At 34.5% G+C, this 21,590-nt stretch overlaps 1 protein-coding gene and 2 long non-coding RNA genes across 3 annotated transcripts; 1 reads left to right on the top strand and 2 right to left on the bottom strand.

Annotated features, from left to right (window-relative positions):
• Positions 1–253: 253 nt before the first annotated feature.
• Positions 254–2,181, bottom strand: AIMP3 (aaRS-interacting multifunctional protein 3). Its single transcript, XM_075312173.1, has 3 exons — positions 2,021–2,181; positions 1,650–1,952; positions 254–524 (listed from the first exon to the last, which is right to left on the bottom strand). The coding sequence occupies exons 1-3, from the start codon at positions 2,099–2,101 to the stop codon at positions 372–374; spliced, it is 537 nt and encodes a 178-aa protein (XP_075168288.1). The 5' UTR covers positions 2,102–2,181; the 3' UTR covers positions 254–371.
• Positions 2,182–6,806: 4,625 nt separating this feature from the next.
• Positions 6,807–8,130, bottom strand: LOC142241261 (uncharacterized). The gene is made up of 3 exons (XR_012723549.1): positions 7,798–8,130; positions 7,369–7,732; positions 6,807–7,304 (listed from the first exon to the last, which is right to left on the bottom strand). It is a non-coding gene; the product is annotated as an uncharacterized LOC142241261 (long non-coding RNA).
• Positions 8,131–8,137: 7 nt separating this feature from the next.
• LOC142241260 (uncharacterized) lies at positions 8,138–9,379 on the top strand. The gene is made up of 3 exons (XR_012723548.1): positions 8,138–8,410; positions 8,476–8,902; positions 8,967–9,379. It is a non-coding gene; the product is annotated as an uncharacterized LOC142241260 (long non-coding RNA).
• The last annotated feature ends 12,211 nt before the right edge of the window (positions 9,380–21,590 follow it).

Below are 21,590 nucleotides of genomic sequence, written 5' to 3' on the forward strand. Positions count from 1 at the left end.
CTAACTTCATTCCACACCATAAAGAATTCTATGATTTCCCATAAAGTTAGCATACTCTCTATACTATGGTGGAGCATATAAATGAACTTTCCGAGATTGGGACATATAGACAGAAACCAGTAATCGAGTTTTAAACATTGATTAATATTGGAAATTCGACTATAAAAGTTGATTAGTCTAATAATTGTTCTTCCACATAGTATTTCTTAGTCTAAAGATGAAAGACTTCTTCGTGAATAATACACATTAAAAATAAAGTCAAGTTAAATTTATAAAATAATCATAATAAGACATTTCTTTAATGTTAAACATAAATAAGATTTTTAAATTACAGCAGCATCTTTGTTGGTTTGCACAAAGTGAATTTTTCTTTAGACATGTGTACCCGTCGCCCAGCCATGTAGATAGATCGTGGTGAAATTTAGTAAGTCAGATCCTTGGCGTATTTCTGGAATCTGCTGCAGATGATCAAACCAACGGGACAGATTCAAATAGTTCTCCTTTTCAATCGGAGATAACGATTTCTGAAAAATATGTAAACATATTATAAATATTTATTTTAATATTTTTGGTATTAAATCTACATAAAGGTGGGTATTAAGCTCGAGTTTAGCCGCTAAAATCGTCATTTTTTTCACGATTACTTTTCTTTAATAATCCATTTTACGGAATACAAACATTGTGAAAATTTGCTTTGGGCTATTCCCCATCAAGTTATAATGAAATCTGTCACAAATATGTATAATTTAATGCCTTTTTTACTGATTTAGTTTTCACTTTAGTGAAAAATTGATGATTTTAGCGGCTAAACTCGAACTTAATACCCACCTTAAATCGAAAATAAAAGATTCAAATGGAAGTGAAATTAAATCCCTATTTCTGTACATCAAACTACAGCTTTCTTTCCTATTTCAAACGAAAGAAAATTGATTTTGGTTTTTCTATGTCTATAGGCAGTTCTCTTCACATTTTGTTGTCCAATAAAAATGAGGGTATTTTTTTTTTTTTGTGGAAAATTGCATTGGGTCACTTTTCATATGAAAATATCACAAGATTTCCAAAAATGAAAAAATCCTTAATGAACATTCCAGCGACGTAGTAGAGATTGCCATAAGTAGAAGCCAAATGTTAATCAAAGATAACTTTCGGTTGGCATACAAACTGTTTGCCAATTTTTTCTGAATATTGGAACAAAGAGAAATGTGCCCACTATGGTCAAATGGAAAAAAGATGGGGATCTGTGGAAGTCAGAGTAGTAAGTAAATTTAATGTAATTCTTTATTTTGAGTATCCCTGTAACCGTATATGGCCATTTCGGCTTGGTTGTAAAATGAGTTAAATAAAAGGAACAAAAAGAAGAAAGATACCTCTGTCTTCTATCCGATGAATAATGTACTTGGGATTTTCAATATACAAAAAAGTGGATACAATTCTCCTCGTGAGAAATGTGCATACTTGGGCCAAATGGAAATAGATATGCATCTGGATCCGTATGTGAAAGGTAAATCTTTTATCCGATTGTAACAACGAATATTGAATATCGAAAAATGTGTTTGAGATTCTCAATATATTGCCTATTGGCATATGGGTATTCATTATTGTGTTTTCTTAAATGTGACACATTTCTTTTCATTCCATTATTGACTTACCACTAAATCGTAGATGGCATAGAAAACGGCTAAATCTGCCAATGTTATTGAATAACCAACCAGATATGATTTGGACAAAAACAATTTGTTAAAATCTCTTAGAAGTTGCAGGGAACAATATCTATCCTTGGAACCGGGAGCCACATAAAGAATAGCATATTCTATCCATTGATAGACCTGAGCTTCAATTTCCCGTGACTCGATGCTATTTTTGGCAATGTCCGATTTTGACTCTTTTGCCAAGTTATTGAGAATTGTAGCAAATCCCGCAACTGATTTGTTGTTGAGTGTGCGTGTCACGACCTACAAAGAATAGAAGAATTTGTACAAGGTCAAGGCGGTGATGATGGTCCTATGGAGTGCGAATCTACCTGTTCCTCATTTAGGTGTATTTTACCAACTGGGACTTGAAGGCACTTGGCTATTTTACTAACTGCCTCAACTTCACACATCTTTGAATTCCAGAAACTAGAAATATATACGAATTAAACACGATACACGATGCAAAGAATGTTGTGGAAATCGATTATTTAACTCAAAATAATCGAAAAATCGATTACAGAGCAATGACAATTGTGGACAGGGATGAAACATAAGGGTACCTTAAGTGGGCATTACACGATTGGTTAAACACTACGACAGAGGTTCGCCTATTTGTTGTGTGTTGGGTAAGGTTTTGCCCCTACACAATACTTATTGATAAAACCAATATAAGTGTGTAAATATAACCATAGCGATAGGCGGTAGGCGAAACATTTTTGCCGCAACGGCAAATACAATAAGCTTGACGGCGAATAATTCCCTTTTTCACGTTTCCTAGCGTTTTTGTTGTCAATACAGCATGCTTTGACAATATTAAATAATGAAGTTGAATAAAAACATACAATGGCTTGTTATTTGTTGAGTTATTTCAAGAAAAAATAATCTACACGTGTCCAGGCAACAGCAATTCCTAGTGGTGAGTTAAAAAAATTGATAAGCGATGGCAACACTATACTAGTTTTCGCCAAGGAGTTAGAATAAGTTTTAATTTAGCGACACGCCACTAGCCGTCACGGTATTCCGTCGCGGATTTTGGGCTTCCCATAAGAAATACACGTAAATAAGTGTTCGCCTACCGCCTATCGCTATGGTTATATTTACACACTAAGGCATGGTATATCCGGACCCTCCAAACAGTTGTACCGCGAAATTGAAGAAAAATTTGTCAAAAATTTAACTTCCAGGGGTTGGGTAGCAGCTTAGGTCTATCTTCACGATTTTCCATCCTGCGAAGATACGCTATGAAGTCAATAAAAGAGTTTGGAGAAGAAAGTTTACATCCGTAAAAGGATTTTTTTTACAAATGAATTATTTTATGTACATTTTTAATTTTTTTAGTTTTAACATTTTTTTTATGTTATACCCTGCCAGCATTTCAAAGTTCCATTTCATCCTCATCGCTACCACAGACTCGTAAATGTCACCACAACCATCGCGAACTGTGATGGGGGAAGCATATCAAAAAGTACAAAATGTACATGAAAGTATTTTGCCATCACTACTGTTAGAAGAGCCATTTTATTTTTTGTGAAACGCCAAGCGCAACCAGCTTGTTATATTTTATTTAAATAAAAACGAAAATAAAGTTCTGAAAACAGAGATATTGCGCTTAAAATTGTGAAAGGTATATGGTGAACAATTTTCGACTTTAGGCCGGTATGCACCCCTAGCGAAATTTTCGGTAGCAAAAATTTATTTAAGTCTACACCAAAAAAACAGTGCTGTGTACACAAATTTTAAACCAGCTAATCGCTTTTAAAAATTGTTAATATATGTTCCAAATATTCCTCAAATAAATTGTTTATTATTTACAGACCTTTTAAAACTTTTACGCACATAATGATTGTAATAAATTAAATGTTTGCTGCCAAAATATGCTTTTGACAACCCTGTTATTTTCATTAGAGGTGCGTACCAGCTTACGAAATTGAACGCTACCGAAAATTTCGTTAGCATAAATAGCAATGCATTTCTTATGGGAATGAAATTTTTCGCTAGAGGTGCATACCGGCCTTTTCCAAATAGAATAAAGTGATCGTTTTTCAAATATTTTTCCAGGCACGCTGTCTCCATCGAAAATAAACAAACTGGCTGATAGACGCTGCAATATGTGACTTGCTACTTAAAACTCAACATCATTCTTTTATTAATGCAAAAAATTATGTTAAATGTGATGAGATAAACCGAAAAATGTTATATTTATAAGAAATTATAAATGTTTAATCAAATCAATAAACATCTACACAATCGTGTTTTACTTGACCACGATGATTCTTCTACAATTACCTTAAAATTCACTTTTTCTGATAGTTTGCAGGGGTTCTTATTGGCGTCCTTCGAAATTGATCTAAATAGGCACCTAATAATTGCACTGATGAGAAACTTTTTGATGTCGTATATGATTGTTTTCGACGTAGTGGGGATTCTCAGAAGCGCCCCCAAATTCAAAAAATGTTGGCCACGCCAAGTTACTACAAAAAAGTATCGCATGAGTGCAATTATTATGTGTCCTTCTGGATGCATTTAGAAGGACGTCAATAAGAGCCCCTTCAAACAATCAGAGAAAGTGCATTTTAAAATAGTTGTAAAAGAATCATTGTGGTTAAGTAAACAAGATTGTTTAGATGTTTATTAATTTTATTAAACATTTATAAATTCTCATAAATATAACATTTATACGACTATCACATCACATTTAACATATTTTTATGCATTAATAAAAGATTGATTTGAGTTAAAGTTGCAAGTTACGTATTGTAGCGTCTATCAGCCAGTGCTTTTATTCCCAATGGAGGCAGCGTGTCTGGAAAAATATTTGAAAAACTATCACTATACCTTTCACAATTTTAAGCGAAATAACTATGTTTTCAGCACTTCATTATCGTTTTTATTTAAATAAATTATAAGAAGCTAGTTGTGCTTGGTGTTTCACAGAATATAAAATGGCTCTTGTAACAAAAGTGATGGCAAAATACTTTCATGCGAATAGTGATGGCAAAATCTATCACAGTTGGCGATTGTTGCAGTGTCACTTACGAGTCTGTGGTAGAGATGAGGATGAAGTGGAACTTTGAAATGCTGGCAGGGTTCTTTTAGTCCGTGACTGCTTGTGGTATCCAGTGCTAAAAGAAAACACACCTATTATTAAACCTCATTTAAATGTTCCAAGCATTTGTTCCTTTTTAATGTCTCTGGTCACCCTATATTTTCCCGATAACTCCGTTATCGAAGGAACCTATGTCGCCATCTGCACAATGTTGGCTGACATCTATATTTCAAAACAGTTTTCATTGCCAAGAACTGAGAAAAGGGCTAAATAAATTATAATTGTTTACACATACAGATGGCGCTTGACATGTTTAAACTGAATACCGTAAATGTTTGCCGATATAAAATAACATGTAAATAAAATTCAGAATGTGTCTATCCAGTCATATCTATCAAGGATGGGAAAATGCAGTACTATAGTTCTTTTTTCAATACTATTTTGCCCTGATCAGTACCGTAGTACCCCCACGAATGATTTAGTACCTTTTGTGTAGACTTTTTTGAGCAGATATCAGATTTATGGTACAATAGTTTTTACAAAATATTTCAGTATTTTGTGAATGTCTTTAACAAACTTTTTTTCGCCAAAATGTTTTTTTTTGTAAATTTTTGTCAAAGTTTTATCTCTATAGAAAATTTTGTCAAAATTTTATTTCTATAGAAAATTTTGTCAACATTTTAGTTCTTTAGAAAATTTTGTCAACATTTTAGTTCTTTAGAAAATTTTGTCAAAAATATATTTTTATTTACCTACAGATAATTTATGAAATATCGTGATGTGCTCAGTATTGGTAAAATTTACAAATTTTAAGAAATTCTGAACTATTTTGTGGGAGGTCCGAATTTAATGCTTTATTTGTATATAATGTTTCCCTCTGTTTTAGTTAACTAACGTACGCATGAACTAAAATTGAATTAAATTGGCTTTAGTGAAATATAGGGTTCACTTTTTTTGAGTGTATATTTCCTATATATTCATATAATACATATTTGTGAGAAAACGAATCCATCAAGATTGGAAAAATGTTTGTCGAGCGAAAGACAAAAAGACAAACGTACGGACGGAATGCTGGGACTAAGTCGAATGAGGAGGTGTTCATGTTAGGGTTTCCATATGGATAATTTTCAAAAGAGAACTTTCGCTTTAAAAAAAGAGAACATTTTAACTAAAAAAGAGTTTACAATAAAAAAATTCTTTATTATATAATTAATAATTTTATTGATGTTAAAATTAAAATAATAAAAGTTTCTAATGATAGAAACAACGAAATAAATGTATAATAAAAAGAATCACATTTTCTTAAAAAATAAACAAAATAAATTCAAAAATACGCTGTCAAAAATAAAACACACATGTTCCTATGATCTCGCCCACAATTGACGACGACAACGTATTGGCGTATTTATGTTGTACGTTCAATTACATCTATTTCTAATTTTTACGTAGTACGTCGAAACGTCGCAATTGTGTGCCGGCCTTTAATTTGTCAACAGATTTAACCTACCCAATAAACACAGGATGAGCGTTTTTCAAATGCAACAACTTTTCAGTTTGAGGGTAACTATAATTATCAACATAAATTCAACTTGACTTGAAACAGCTCATATTCAATACATCTTCAAATTGTTTGCGAATTACTTCCAATTTGCCAAAATGTTGACGAAATCTTTGAAAAGGGGTTGAAGATAATATGAGAAAACTTTGACAAAACACTACCCTAAAATGCAACGAAAAAACCATCCCAATAAACACAAACGTTTGAAAAATACTAAAATTCAATAATTTTTCAAACATTTTTTCAAAGGATTAGGGTAATATTCAAGTTGAGAAATTGTTGAGAAAATCGCGTTCTCAACAAAAAACAGACATTACCCTCAACAGTAAAATTCAACACAATAGCAATAATTTCTCAATTGTAATCCTCAAATTGAAATTCATCGCTACTCAATAATTTCTCAAACAGTTTTCAATGTGAGAAAAATAAAAAACTAGCATTGTTGCGAATACTTTCAAACCACAATTTGTATGAAAGTCAATCCTAGTTCCAACTGAAAGTCAATACTAAATTTCTAGGGATTTTGTAAATTTTATTATTTTTTCGTTAACAAATATAATAATCTTAAAAATAACATTAATAATATATGAAAATAATAATATTATACCAATCAAAATGTAAATATCTTATTAAACGTATTAATAAATAAAACTATGAATACAACTTTAAATATCTTAAACATTTTTACATGTATAATTCCATTTCCTCCATAATGTTGGTGTCATTAATATGCTGGCAATTTGAAATATTTACTATCGAGGAACTTGCTGGCTTGTGTGTTAGAATAGATTCCAGCAAGAGGAAATCACAAAATATCAAACTGATGACGGGATGTAAATTGATGTAATGCACATTTTCATCCAGAAGTTCTTGATATAGGAATTGTTGCACTTTGTTTTGATTGGTTGCACTTTGTAAGTTTTCTGAAAACTTTTCTTTGTTGTTTCCTTCATCGGTTTTTCATCGGCCAACATCTTCCAAGAATATACCATTCAATGATTTTAGTTTTCTGCAAAACAATCGAGTTTTGTGATTTCCATTATGTTTTCATTTCACTTTTTATTTTGACTTACCAATTTGTATTTCTTCCAACTGACCAGGTACTTCGTGATTTCCTCAAGAACGTTGGTATTACAAAATTGTTGTTATTAAAATACTGGCAATTTTCAGGAACTTGATGGCCAGATAATTGGAATAAATTTCCAGCAATTTCAATTCACAAAATAACAAATTAAACCGATGATGCGATATAAATTAAACTATCGATGTGATGCGAATTATCATCCAGTAGTTGTTGATATGGAAAAGCATAAATACCAAGTTTTTTTGGTTGCACTTTGATTTATGGAAACTTTCTCTTCTCGATAAGCCACTACCATTTTTCATCGGCCAGCCTCTTAATGTGTCCAAGAATCAGCATCCAAATATTTTAGTTGTCTGCAAAGAGATTTGAGTTTAGTGACTTCCTTCAAGTTTTCATTTCGTGTTTTAGTTTTACTTACCAATTATTATAAGCAATTTCAATTGATTATTAAAAAATTTCCACATTTTTGTATTTCTTCCACGAACTTTGTTGTCCAAAGTAGTATTGAAAACCATGTGGTTTTTTCGTTGCATTTCAGGGTAGTGTTTTGTCAAAGTTTTCTCCAATTATCTTCAACACATTTTCAAAGTTTTCGTCAACATTTTGCCAAATTGGTTGTAATTCGCAAACAATTTGAAGATGAATTGAAGATGAGCTTTTTCAAGTCAAGTTGAATTTATGTTGAAAATGATATTTACCCTCAAACTGAAGAGGTGTTGCATTTGAAAAACGCTCATCCTGTGTTTATTGGGATGTGGTTTTCAATACTTGTTTGTGCAACGAAGTTCGTGGTCAATTGAAAGAAATAAAAAACATTTTAGACAAAAAACTGAATTTACTCCAAATAGTTTCTAATAATACGTAAGTGAAAATAAAAAAATGATATGAAACTTTAAGGAAGACACTAAATTATATCTCTTTGCCGAAAACTAAAATTATGGATTCTACGTTCTTTAAAACATTAAAAAGCTGACCGATGAAAAAATGTTGGACAAGTAACTGGAACTGCTTCAAATAGTTTATAATAATTGGTAAGTCAATATGAAAAATTAAATCAACACTTTAGAGAAGTCACTAAATTTAAATCTCATTGCAGAAAACTAAAATATTTGGATGATGCATTCTTGGAAACATTAAGAGGTTGACCAATGAAAAATGATGGTGGCTTATCGAAAAGAGAAAGTTTCCATAAATCAAAGTACAACGAATTAAACTTGGTATTTATGCTTTTCCATATCAACTACTGGGTGATAATTCGCATTACGCCTATAGTTTAATTTACATCGCATCATCGGTTTAATTTGATATTTTGTGAATTGAAATTGCTGGAAATTTATTCTAACTCCCTAGTCATCAAGTTCCTTGCTAATTTCCCGAATTTTAATGAGTTTTACAAGAATTTTGTGACACCAACGTTCTTGAGGAATTTTGTGGGTTTCAATACATTTTGTGCCACGAAGTACGTGGTCAGTTATTTTTATTGACATAAAACTGAAATTAATCCAAAACGGTAATTATAATTGGTAAGTCAAAATAAAAAGTGAAATGAAAACGTAATGGAAATCACAAAACTCGATTGTTTTGCAGAAAACTAAAATCATTGGATATTATATTCTTGGAAGATGTTGACCGGTGAAAAAATGATGAAGGAAACAACAAAGAAAAGATTCCAGAAAACTTGCAAAGTGCAACCAATTAAAACAAAGTGCAACAGTTCCTAAATCAAGAACTTCTGGATGAAAATGTGCATTACATCAATTTACATTCCGTCATCAGTTTGATATTTTGTGAATTCCTCTTTATGGAATCTATTCTAACACGCAGGCCAGCAAGTTCCTCGATAGTAATTATTTGAAATTGTCAGCATATTAATTAATAATTAATTAATTAATAGTTATGTGACACCAACATTATGGGGGAAATTATACATGAAAAATGTTTAAGTTATTTAAAGTTGTATTGATAGTTTTAGTTATTAATACCTTTAATAAGATAATTATGTTTTGATTGGTATTATAACATATTATTATACCCACCACCATAGAATGGTGACGGGGGTATAATAAGTTTGTCATTCCGTTTGTAACGCATCGAAATATCGATTTCCGACTATATAAAGTATATATATTCTTGATCAGGGAGAAATTCTAAGACGATATAACGATGTCCGTCTGTCCGTCTGTCTGTCTGTCTGTCTGTCTGTCTGTCTGTCTGTTGTAATCACGCTACAGACTTCAATAATGAAGCAATCGTGCTGAAATTTTGCACAAGCTCGTCTTTTGTCTGCAGGCAGGTCAAGTTCGAAGATGGGCTATATCGGTCCAGGTTTTGATATAGTCCCCATATAAACCGACCTCCCGATTTGGGGTCTTGGGCTTATAGAAATCGTAGTTTTTATCCAATTTGCTTGAAATTTGAAATCTGGAGGTATTTTATGACCATAAAGAGATGTGCCAAAAATGGTGAGTATCGGTCCACGTTTTGGTATAGCCCCCATATAGACCGATCTCCCGATTTTACTTCTTGGGCTTATAGAAACCGCAGTTTTTATTCAATTTACCTGAAATTTGAAATCTAGAGGTATTGTAGGACCACAAATACGTGTGCCAAAAATTGTGAGTATCGGTCCATATTTTGGTATAGCCCCCATATAGACCGATCTCCCGATTTTACTTCTTGGGCTTATAGAAAACGAAGTTTTTATTCAATTTACCTGAAATTGGAAATCTAGAGGTATTGTAGGACCACAAATACGTGTGCCAAAAATTGTGAGTATCGGTCCATATTTTGGTATAGCCCCCATATAGACCGATCTCCCGATTTTACTTCTTGGGCTTATAGAAACAGCAGTTTTTATTCAATTTATCTGAAATTGGAAATCTAGAAGTACTGTAGGACCACAAATATGTGTGCCAAAAATTGTGAGTATCGGTCCATATTTTGGTATAGCCCCCATATAGACCGATCTCCCGATTTTACTTCTTGGGCTTATAGAAACCGCAGTTTTTATTCAATTTACCTGAAATTGGAAATCTAGAGGTATTGTGGGACCACAAATACGTGTGCCAAAAACTGTGAGTATCGGTCCATATTTTGGGATAGCCCCCATATAGACCGATCTCCCGATTTGGGGTCTTGGGAAACCGTAGTTTTTATCCAATTTGTCTGAAATTGGAAATCTAGAGGTATTTTAGGACCATAAAGAGGTGTGCCGAAAATGGTGAGTATCGATCCATATTTTGGTATAGCCCCCATATAGACCGATTTCCCAATTTTACTTCTTGGGCTTCTAGAATCCGAAGTTTTTATCCTATTTGCCTGAAATTGGAAATCTAGAGGTATTTTCGGGTCACAAAGAGGTGTGCCGAAAATGGTGCGTATCGGTCCATATTTTAGTATAGCCCCCATAAGAACGATCTCCCGATTTAACTCCTTGGGTTTCTAGAAACCGTAGTTTTTATCTGATATGCCTGAAATTGTAAATATTCTGGTATTTTAGGCTCACAAAAACGTGTATCGGATTAAGTTTTTATCGGTCCATTTGGTAATGCCTCCATATAGACCGACTTCACTTCTTGAGGGTGTAGAAGGGGCACTGATCATGAAAATTGTTTGAAACTCAATGTAAAATTTCCAGATTTTACTTCTACAGATTTAAGATTTCAAATCAAGACGTTAATTTATAATTTTCTTGCACACTTACAAGAGATGTTAATGATTCCTCTAAACCTCAAACAAAAATGGTTCTTATAAATCCAGAATCTGATATAGTCCTCATAGGTGAAATCTTTAAATTTATCTTCGGGTTGTGTCCTAAAGTCCTCAAGCCCTCCTGAAATTTCAAAGGAAACCCTAATATTTGGTTCATGGTGGTGGGTATTTAAGATTCGGCCCGGCCGAACTTACTGCTGTATATACTTGTTTTTATATATTGTTAATGTTATTTTTAATATTATTATATTTTTAACGAAAAAAAAAATAATAAAATGTACAAAATCACTAGAAATTTAGTGTTGACTTTCAGTAAGAACTGGGATTGACTTTCATGCAAATTGTGGTTAGAAAATATTCGCAGCAATATTAGTTTTTAATTTGTCTCACATTGAACACTGTTTGAGAAATTATTGAGTAGCAATGCATTTCAATTTGAGGATTACAATTGAGAGATTATTGCTATTGTGTTGAATTTTACTGTTGAGGGTAATGTCTGTTTTTTGTTGAGAACGCGATTTTCTCAACAATTTCTCAACTTGAATATTACCCTAATCCTTTGAAAAAATGTTTGAAAAATTATTGCATTTTAGTATTTTTCAAACGTTTGTGTTTATTGGGTAGTAAACAATTAGTGGCGAATTCCTACTAAATAAATAAATTTCCATCAATCTAGGATTTTTTTTTGAAATAGAGTACATAAAGAGTACTGTCGGACATAAAAATACGGCACCAAAAAAAGAGAGTGAACAAAAAGATACGAACACAAAAAGAGAACATGTTCTCTTTAAAAGAGATGTAATGGATAGCCTAGTTCATGTATCTATCAGTTCATGTAAAGTGAGTCCTAGTATGAACACTATTAGACACCCAGAAAAAAGTGACCCCATTCGTTGCATGATTTAATTTTTGCATCGACAATCATTTTTTTTATACCCTAAACCACATAGTGGTCAGGGTATAATAAGTTTGATCGGCCATAAAATGTGCCTACCAGAAATATTGATTTTAGACCACATAAAATAAATACCGATCGACTCAGAATCACCTCCTGAGTCGATCTAGCGCTTGGTGTCCGTCCGTCCGTCTGTCCATGTATTTGTTGTTCACAGGATTCCGGTCGCAATTATTAACCGATTTTGATGAAATTTGGTGCAGGGAGTTTCTTGAGCACAAGGACGAACGCTATTGAATTTGGAAGAAATCGGATCAAATTTAGATATAGCTCCCATATATATGTATCGCCCGATTTCGACAAATGGGGTCACATTGCGCGTTTTTTCAAACGGATCGTCACCAAATTTGGCAAAAGGTAATCTTTTCCATCGCCCTTCAAGTCTGCAAAATTTCATCCAAATCGGTTGAGATTTAGATATAGCTCTCATATATATGTATCGCCCGATTTTTCTAAATTTGGCCATAAAACCCTTATTTATCAACCGATCTTACTCAAATTTGTCTAAATGTAGTCTTCTATAGCACTAACTATATGTGCAAAAAATTATCGAAATCGGTTCAGATTTAGCTATAGCTCCCATATATATGTACCGCCCGATTTTTCTAAATTTAGCCATAAAACCCTTATTTATCAACCGATCTTACTCAAATTTGGCTTAAGGTTGTCTTCTATAGCACTAACTATATGTGCAAAAAATCATCGAAATCGGTTCAGATTTAGATATAGCTCCCATATATATGTATAGCCCGATTTTCCCAAATTTGGCCATAGAACCCTTATTTATTAACCGATCTTACTAAAAGTTGGCTAGATCCAGTCCTCTATAGTACTAACTATATGTGCAAAATTTCATCGAAATCGGCTCAGATGTAGATATAGCTCCCATATATGTATCACCCGATTTTGAAAAATTCGCCCCTAATAACCTTATGTTTGGCCTTACAGGCCTCATTTCTTAACTGATCTTACTCAAATCTTGCACAAGGTAACTTTTTGTGGTATTAATCAAACCAGCAAAATATTATGCAAATTGGTTCAGATTTCGATATAGCTTCCATATATATGCATAGCTCGATTTTCCCAAATTTGGCCATCGTACTCTTATTTATTAACCAATGTTACTCAAATTTCAAAGTTTGATGTACTAGCCGATCATACTTATACGTACTTGTAGCTCTTGCATAAGAATATTGCTCGATTTTTACAAATTTGTATTTATTATCCACACTAATTTTACGATTTTCTCTTTTTTAATAATGGGCTCAATATTAGTGGCATACCAAGTATCACAATGGACTGAATAGTCTAAGTGAGTTTGATACATCGGGCTGCCACCTAACCTAACCTAACCTAACCTAGTGGCATATTAACTCCGTAGGTGCAATATCAACACAGCCAGTGTTGCTAGAAGTAGGGGAAATTCTTTATATGTAGGGTTTTCCCAATATTTAGCGTTTTTCACTCAACACAATTTGTAAGGCAGGGCTTGATCTTTAACAATGTGCGGTAAACTTTATTCCTTTAGAAAATTTTGTCAACATTTTATTTCTATAGAACATTTTGTCAAAATTGTATTTCTATAGAATTTATTGTCAAAATTTTATTTCTATAGAAAAATTTCTCACAAAAATTTGTTTATAGAAACTTTTCCAAAATTTTATTTTTATAAAGATTTAACAAAAAAGATTACTAATTTGGGTAGAATTCTACCAACTGTGGCAACCGTGGTCGTAATACAATTTTATATTCTAAGTTATATATGTTGCATATTCATGTTTTAAGATAATAAAGTACTTAGAACCATTTTTGTTTTGTAAAATTTTTTAAATTTAACGAAAAATATAGTACGGAAAATTGTTTGGGAATGTATAGGAAAGTAGGGTAAACCGAACATTTTCCCTGGCAACATTGACTATGAGCTATAGTCAGATTGACACAAAGCACCCATAGACATGTACCCCTTAATTTTCTTAAATATGCATCTGCGGTTTATCTCCCAGCCCTATATGTTACCCCAAAAACATATAGGTCTGATATAGTCGGCCCCGCCCGACTTTCTACTTTACTCACTTGTTTGAATGTTACAAACGTTTTATGTATATTTATAGGGCTGTTTTCTTTTAGCACTGGATACCCAGTCACGGACAGAGTACTCGTTTATCCAGGACATCTCCAAAAAATGCAACATCGCCATCAGCTGTTTAAAAACAATCACAGAAATCAAGTGAAATCTTACATTTTTAATGTATGAAATGCCCAAATTGTAATAAATATTTACTGCTGCGATTATTTATGTCACTGTACGACTTTGAATTTAATGTTATTCGATAAATTAGTCACAATAAATTGCTATTGTGATTCTTAAAAGCGTCACTTTATCAAAATGCAATCTGGCAACACCGACTCGACTGCAAAGATGTTCTGGATAGCCCATACAAATGTTGCATCCAGTGCTAAAAGAAAACAGCCCTTATGATACCAAAACCCTATTTCCGTTCAATTTTGACAAATCTTACTAAAGAGTATCCCTACAGTGAAAAGAATGAGAAAGACAAAAAACATATCGTATATCCCTGCCAATATTTTTAGAATTTGGCGGCGCTTCTGAGAATCCCCACCACGTCGAAAACAGTCGTATACGATATCCAAAACTCCTTGCAAAAGTGCCGTCACTATTGAGAAGTTGTACCACGCCAAGTTACTACCAAAAAGTATCGCATGAGTGCAATTATTAGGTGCCTTTTTAGATAAATTTGGGACGACGCCAATAAGAGCCCCTTCAAACTATAAGAAAAAGTGAATTTTAAGGTAGTTGTAAAAGAATCATTGTGGTCAAGTAAAACACGATTGTTTAGATGTTTATTACTTTGATTAAACATTTATAAATGCTTATAAATATAACATTTCTACGACTATCACATCACATTTAACATAATTTTTTGCATTAATAAAAGAATGATGTTGAGTTACAAGCAGCAAGTTACATGTCAGCCTGTGCCTTTATTCTCGATGGAGGCAGCGTGTCTGGAAAAATATCTGACTTACTTGGGTTGTGGTATCTTAAAACTTCATAACATCGTTTTCTAAATTGAAAATAAGTCTACAAACAATTACGAATCGATATGGACTTTTTGCACGGTACGTAGAGAGCCAGAATTGAAATATGGGGTCGCTTATATGGGGGCTATATACAATTATGAACTTGATATGGACCAATTTTTGTGTGATTGGACCACTTTAGGCATGGTTGTTAAATATCATATACGATCACCAAGTACCAAATTTCAAGCAGATCAGATGAATTTTGCTTCTCTAAAAGGCAACGGAGGTCAAATCTGGGGATCGGTTTATATGGAAGCTATATATAATTATGGGCTGATAGGAACAAATTCCTGCATGATTGTTGGATACCATATACTAATATCACGTACCAAATTTCAACCGAATGGGAAGAATTTTGCTCTTCCAAGGGGCTCTGGAGGTCAATCCTGGGGATCGGTTTATATGGGGCCTATATATAATTATGGACCGATTTCGACCAATTTTTGCATGGGAGTTTGAGGCCATATATTAACACCACGTACAAAATTAGATGAATTTTGGTCTTCCAAGAGGCTCCGGAGGTCAAATCTGGTGATCGGTTTATATGGGGGCTATATATAAGTATGGACCGATGTGGACCAATTTTTGCATGGTTGTTAGAGACCATATACTAACACTATGTACCAAATTTCAGCCGGATCGGATGAAATTTGCTTCTCTTAGAGGCCTCGCAAGCCAAATCGGGGGATCGGTTTATATGGGGGCTATATATAATTATGGACCGATGTGGACCAATTTTTGCATGGTTGTTAGAGACCATATACTAACACCATGTACCAAATTTCTTCTCTTAGAGGCCTCGCAAGCCAAATTTGGGGGTCCGTTTATATGGGGGCTATACGTAAAAGTGGACCGATATGGCCCATTTGCAATACCATCCGACCTACATCAATAACAACTATTTGTGCCAAGTTTCAAGTCGATAGCTTGTTTAGTTCGGAAGTTAGCCTGATTTCAACAGACGGACGGACATGCTCAGATCGACTCAGAATTTCACCACGACCCAGAATATATATACTTTATGGGGTCTTAGAGCAATATTTCGATGTGTTACAAACGGAATGACAAAGTTAATATACCCCCCATCCTATGGTGGAGGGTATAAAAAAAAACTGACTTGAATTCATATGTGGAATGATTTCATTTAGTGATTCCTCGATTCACTATAGCAATTTATTGCGATTAATTTGTCGAAGAACATGAAATTAATAGTGTTAAAGTGTCATAAATAATTACAGCAGTAAATATCTATTACTATTTTAGCATTTCATGCATTAAAAATGTAAGACTTCACTTGTTGCCTGTGACGCCGATGCCAGCTTTGCAGATTTCTGGACATGTCCTGGATAAACGAGTACTCTGTTTTCTTTGTACTCGTGCAAAAAGGCAATAGGAAAAAAGTGGGGACTAAAACCAAAAATTGTGCATTGGCTATACACGGCAGTGGTTAGACCTATAATGCTATATGGTGTTGTAGTCTGGTGGCCGGCACTTCAGAAACCGACTGGTTTAGATAAAGTTCAGCGTATGGCGTGTTTGTGTATTTCAGGCGCATTCAGCAAGACAGGAACAAATTCCCTTAATGTCATGCTGCATCTATTGCCTTTAGACATTTTGGCCAAACAGTCAGCTGCAACAACGGCTGTGCGGTTGCGCGAACTATCGCTTTGGTCGGAAAAAGGTTACGGTCACAGTTCTGTCCTCAAAACAATGTCAGATGTGCCTAACGTAGTGGATTACACTTTGGCGAGTCCACTTTTCGACAAAAAGTTTGAGACTCTAATCCCCAACAGTGAGGCGTGGTGCACACAGACCCCGGGGAATAAAGAATATATAGATTTCTACACTGATGGCTCCAAATTGGATGGACAAGTGGGTTTCGGAGTATATTCTAATGATTTGGAACTTCAAATAGCGAAAAGATTAACTAATCACAGTAGTGTTTTTCAGGCTGAAATATTAGCAATAAGAGAGGTGGCGAATTGGCTGAGAAGTAATGTTCCAAAAAATGTGGGCATTAATATATACTCAGACAGTCAACCTGCAATAAAATCCTTGGACTCTGTGTTCCTCAACTCGAAAACGGCCATCGATTGCCGCAAATCTCTCAATGAGATGGCTGAGCAGTACAATATTCACCTAATATGGGTGCCTGGCCATAGGAACATACCGGGGAACTGCGAAGCCGATGAGTTGGCAAGGCTAGGGACTACCTTACATATTCCAGGGGAACTAGAATTTGTTGGTATGCCCCTAGCTACCTGCAAGCTCATGCTGCGTGAGAAGGCTGTTATGATGGCAAATGTTCGATGGGAGAATTGCAAGGGTTGTAACGACACCAAGCAAATATGGCCCCATTTCAACTTAAACCGCACACTAGATATGCTAATGTTCTCGAGACGTCAGATATCACTCCTGATATCTGCTATAACGGGTCGCTGCCTGATAGGAGATTTTGCAAAAACTATTGGCGCGAAGTATAATGACTATTGTATGAGCTGTCATGATGCGGAGGAAAAAGAATCAATTAAACACCTCTTGTGTGAGTGTCCTGCATTTTGTGTAAAGCGCAAGCAACTTTTAGGAGCATATAGCTTCAGATTACTGGCGGATCTGGAAAACGTTAACTTAAGCAGTCTGCTAATGTTTTTGGAACAATCTGGTTGGTTCAACAAAGAAAAATAATCAAGAAGGTTCAGCGGTTAAAACTAGAAGTGCCCATATGTAATAGGTACTTTTAGTTAATGTGGTATCACAATGGACTGAATAGTCTAAGTGAGCCTGAATCTTAATCGGGCTGCCACTTTAACCTAACCTAACCTAACCTGTTTTCTTTTAGTCCAACACTGCTTGGGTATCCAGTACTAAAAGAAAACAAGCCTATTTTTCCCCTAGTCAGTGTTGCCAGGTTGAATTTTGATAAAGTGACATTTGCTCTCTTTACACCAAAAAAAAAGTGAACCCTATATTTCACTATAGCTAATTTAATTTAATTTTATTTCATGAAATTATTGTTTGGAAAAAGTTTCCTCTACTCTAATAATTTTTTGCGTACTTTATTTAAATGAACTAAACAACCTTAAAAATTATACACAAATAAAGAATAAAGATTTACTAATTTCGTACTTCTCACAAAATAGTTCTTTATTTCTTTAAATTTGTAAATTTTACCACAAATGCGCCCATCTTGAACTTCATATGACACCAAAGGCATTCTTGCAATTTTGAACTCCATTTTATACCCACCACCATAGAATGGTGACGGGGGTATAATAAGTTTGTCATTCCGTTTGTAAGACATCGAAATATCGATTTCCGACTATATAAAGTATATATATTCTTGATCAAGGAGAAATTATAAGACGATATACACTGAAAAAACAGTGAACCAACCAGGAAGAAATCTTTTGGTTAATTTTAGAAAATTTTGTATATTTTTAGAAAATTTTAACTAAATAGTATCACAAACGCTGACATCACGCCGATATCACAAAAAAAGTAAATATTTTTCGACAAATTCAAGAACATTTATTAGACATAATTACTTTTTTCAATTGTTAGAGAAAATTTTGTAGTTTGAAGGAAAAAAGTGGAGTTCAAAATTGCAAGAATGTCTTTAGTGGCATACGAAGTTAATGATGGTCGCTTTTGTAGAAAAATTTAAAGAAATAATGATCTATTTTGTGAGAAATACGAATTTAGTAAATCTTTATGCTTAATTTGTGTATAATTTTTTTCAGTTTTTTAGTTAATTTAACTAGCGTGCGAAAAATTATTAGCGTAAAGGAAACATTCTCCAAACATAATAATTCCATGAACTAAAATAAAGTTGATTTGGCTTTAGTGAAATAGAGAGTTCACTTTTTTTTAGTGCACCAGGTTGGCTGATAAGTCCCCGGTCTAATAAAGAAAAACACATATTTTTGTCAAAATTCGTTTTTATTATTCAACATAGTTCCCTTCAAGAGCGATACATTTTGGTAGAACTTCTTCGGTTTTGCCTCAAAATAGGCCTCAGTTTCGGCGATCACCTCTTCATTGCAGCCAAATGTTTTCCCTGCGAGCATCCTTTTGAGGTCTGAGAACAAGAAAAAGTTGCTGGGGACCAGATCTGGAGAATACGGTGGGTGGGGAAGCAATTAACCTAACATCGTTCTCCATGACTTGTGGCACGGTGCGTTGTCTTGGTGGAACAACACTTTTCTCTTCTTCATATGGGGCCGTTTTGCCGCGATTTCGACCTTCAAACGCTCCAATAACGCCATATAATAGTCACTGTTGATGGTTTTCCCTTCTCAAGATAATCGATAAAAATTATTCCATGCGCATCCCAAAAAACAGAGGCCATTACTTTGCCAGCGGACTTTTGAGTCTTTCCACGCTTCGGAGCAGAGAATGAAGCCGACCCATTTTTGTCGGCGGCGGTGGACACTAAATTTTTGCCTCCGGCGGCTTGACGGCTGAGCCGATATAAATTTGTTCACTCGGCGGCGGACAATTATCCATTATAAAATCAATTTGAAGTTAATCGAATGGTAATGAGATTAGTTGTTCAACCTATCTTACAAACAAATTTACTTTTCGTTCAAATTTTCTGAGCTAAATTTTTGCTAAATTATTATAGCAGATTAAATATGATTGGTTGTGTTCAAAATTTTGGAAAAAATACGACAATTTAATAAACATTTTTCTGATTTAAATCGATATTTTTGATTACTTGGTGGCTAAATTTGAGTCGAGATGAGTCGACATATTCGGCGGCGGCGTCGACTGGCAAAAAATGGTCGGCGGCGACTGAAATCGGCGGCGCGACTCGGCGGCTTCATTCTCTGCTTCGGAGACGGTTCACCGGTCGCTGTCCACTCAGCCGACTGTCGATTGGACTCAGGAGTGTAGTGATGGAGCCATGTTTCATCAATTGTCACATATCCACGGAAAAACTCGGGTGTATTACGAGTTAACAGCTGCAAACACCGCTCAGAATCATCAACACGTTGTTGTTTTTGGTCAAATGTGAGCTCGCGCGGCTCCCATTTTGCACAGAGCTTCCGCATATCCAAATATGGATGAATGATATGACCAACACGTTCCTTTGATATCTTTAAGGCCTCTGCTATCTCGATCAACTTCATTTTACGGTCATTCAAAATCATTTTGTGGATTTTTTTGATGTTTTCGTCGGTAACCACCTCTTTCGGGCGTCCACTGCGTTCACCGTCCTCCGTGCTCATTTCACCACGCTTGAATTTTGCATACCAATCAATTATTGTTGATTTCTCTGGGGCAGAGTCCGGAAACTTATTATCAAGCCAAGTTTTTGCTTCCACCGTATTTTTACCCTTCAGAAAACAGTATTTTATCAAAACTCGAAATTCCGTTTTTTCCCTTTTTTTACAATAACAAAAGTTGCTTCACAAAAGACGCTCTATCTCACAAACTAATTGACTTACAGACGTCAAATTTACGTTTTTTTAAATACTAGCGACGCAATCTATGTGTCAGACCGGGGACTTATCAGCCAACCTTAGCCATGTCCGTCTGTATGTCTGTTGTAATCACGCCACAGTATTCAATAATGAAGCAATCGTGCTGAAATTTTGTACAAAGTCACCTTTTGTCTGCAGGCAGGTCAAGTTCGAAGATGGGCTATATCGGTCCAGGTTTTGATATAGTCCCCATATAAGCCGACCTCCCGATTTGAGGGCCTGGGCCTATAGAAACCGTAGTTTCTATCCAATTTGTCTGAAATTGGAAATCTAGAGGTATTTTAGGGCCACAAAGAGGTATGGCAAAAAAGGTAAGTATCGGTCAATGTTTTGGTATAGCCCCCATATAGACCGATCTCCCGATTTCACTTCTTGGGCTTCTAGATGCATAGTTTTTATCCAATTTGCCTGAAATTGGAAATCTGAAGGTATTTTAGGACCATAAAGAGGTGTGTCACATAGACCGATCTCCTGATTTTACTTCTTGGACTTATAGAGTCCGTAGTTTTTATCCAATTTAGCTGACATTGGAAATCTAGATGTATTTTAGGACCATAAAAAGGTATGCTGAAAATGATGAGTATAGGTCCATGTTTTGATATAGCCCCCATATAGACCGATCTCCCGATTTTACTTTGTGGGCTTATAGAAACCGTAGTTTTTATCCAATTTGCATGAAATTTGAAATCTAGAATTATTTTAGGGCCATAAAGAGGTGTGCCGAAAATGGTGAGCATCGGTCAATGTTTTAGTATAGCCCCCATATCGACCGATCTCCCGATTTTACTTTTTGAGCTTGCAGAAATCGTAGTTGTTGTTCAATTTGCCTGAAATTAAAAATCTGGAGGGTTTTAGGACTATAACTAGGTATGTAAGAAATGATTTTATTGTTTTGGGATTCTAGAAACCGTAGTTTTTATCCAATTTGCTTGAAATTTTAAATCTCGGAGTATT

Source organism: Haematobia irritans, chromosome 5, assembly GCF_050003625.1.
Source record: "Haematobia irritans isolate KBUSLIRL chromosome 5, ASM5000362v1, whole genome shotgun sequence".
Lineage (NCBI taxonomy): Eukaryota > Metazoa > Arthropoda > Insecta > Diptera > Muscidae > Haematobia > Haematobia irritans.

Coding starts and splice junctions, on each gene's coding strand:
- AIMP3 (XM_075312173.1), bottom strand. CDS start 2,101: ATGTGTGAAGTTGAGGCAGTTAGTAAAATAGCCAAGTGCCTTCAAGTC. Junction 1,953..2,020: donor TACACCTAAATGAGGAACAG/GTAGATTCGCAC, acceptor TATTCTTTGTAG/GTCGTGACACGCACACTCAA. Junction 525..1,649: donor ATGCCATCTACGATTTAGTG/GTAAGTCAATAA, acceptor CATATTTTTCAG/AAATCGTTATCTCCGATTGA.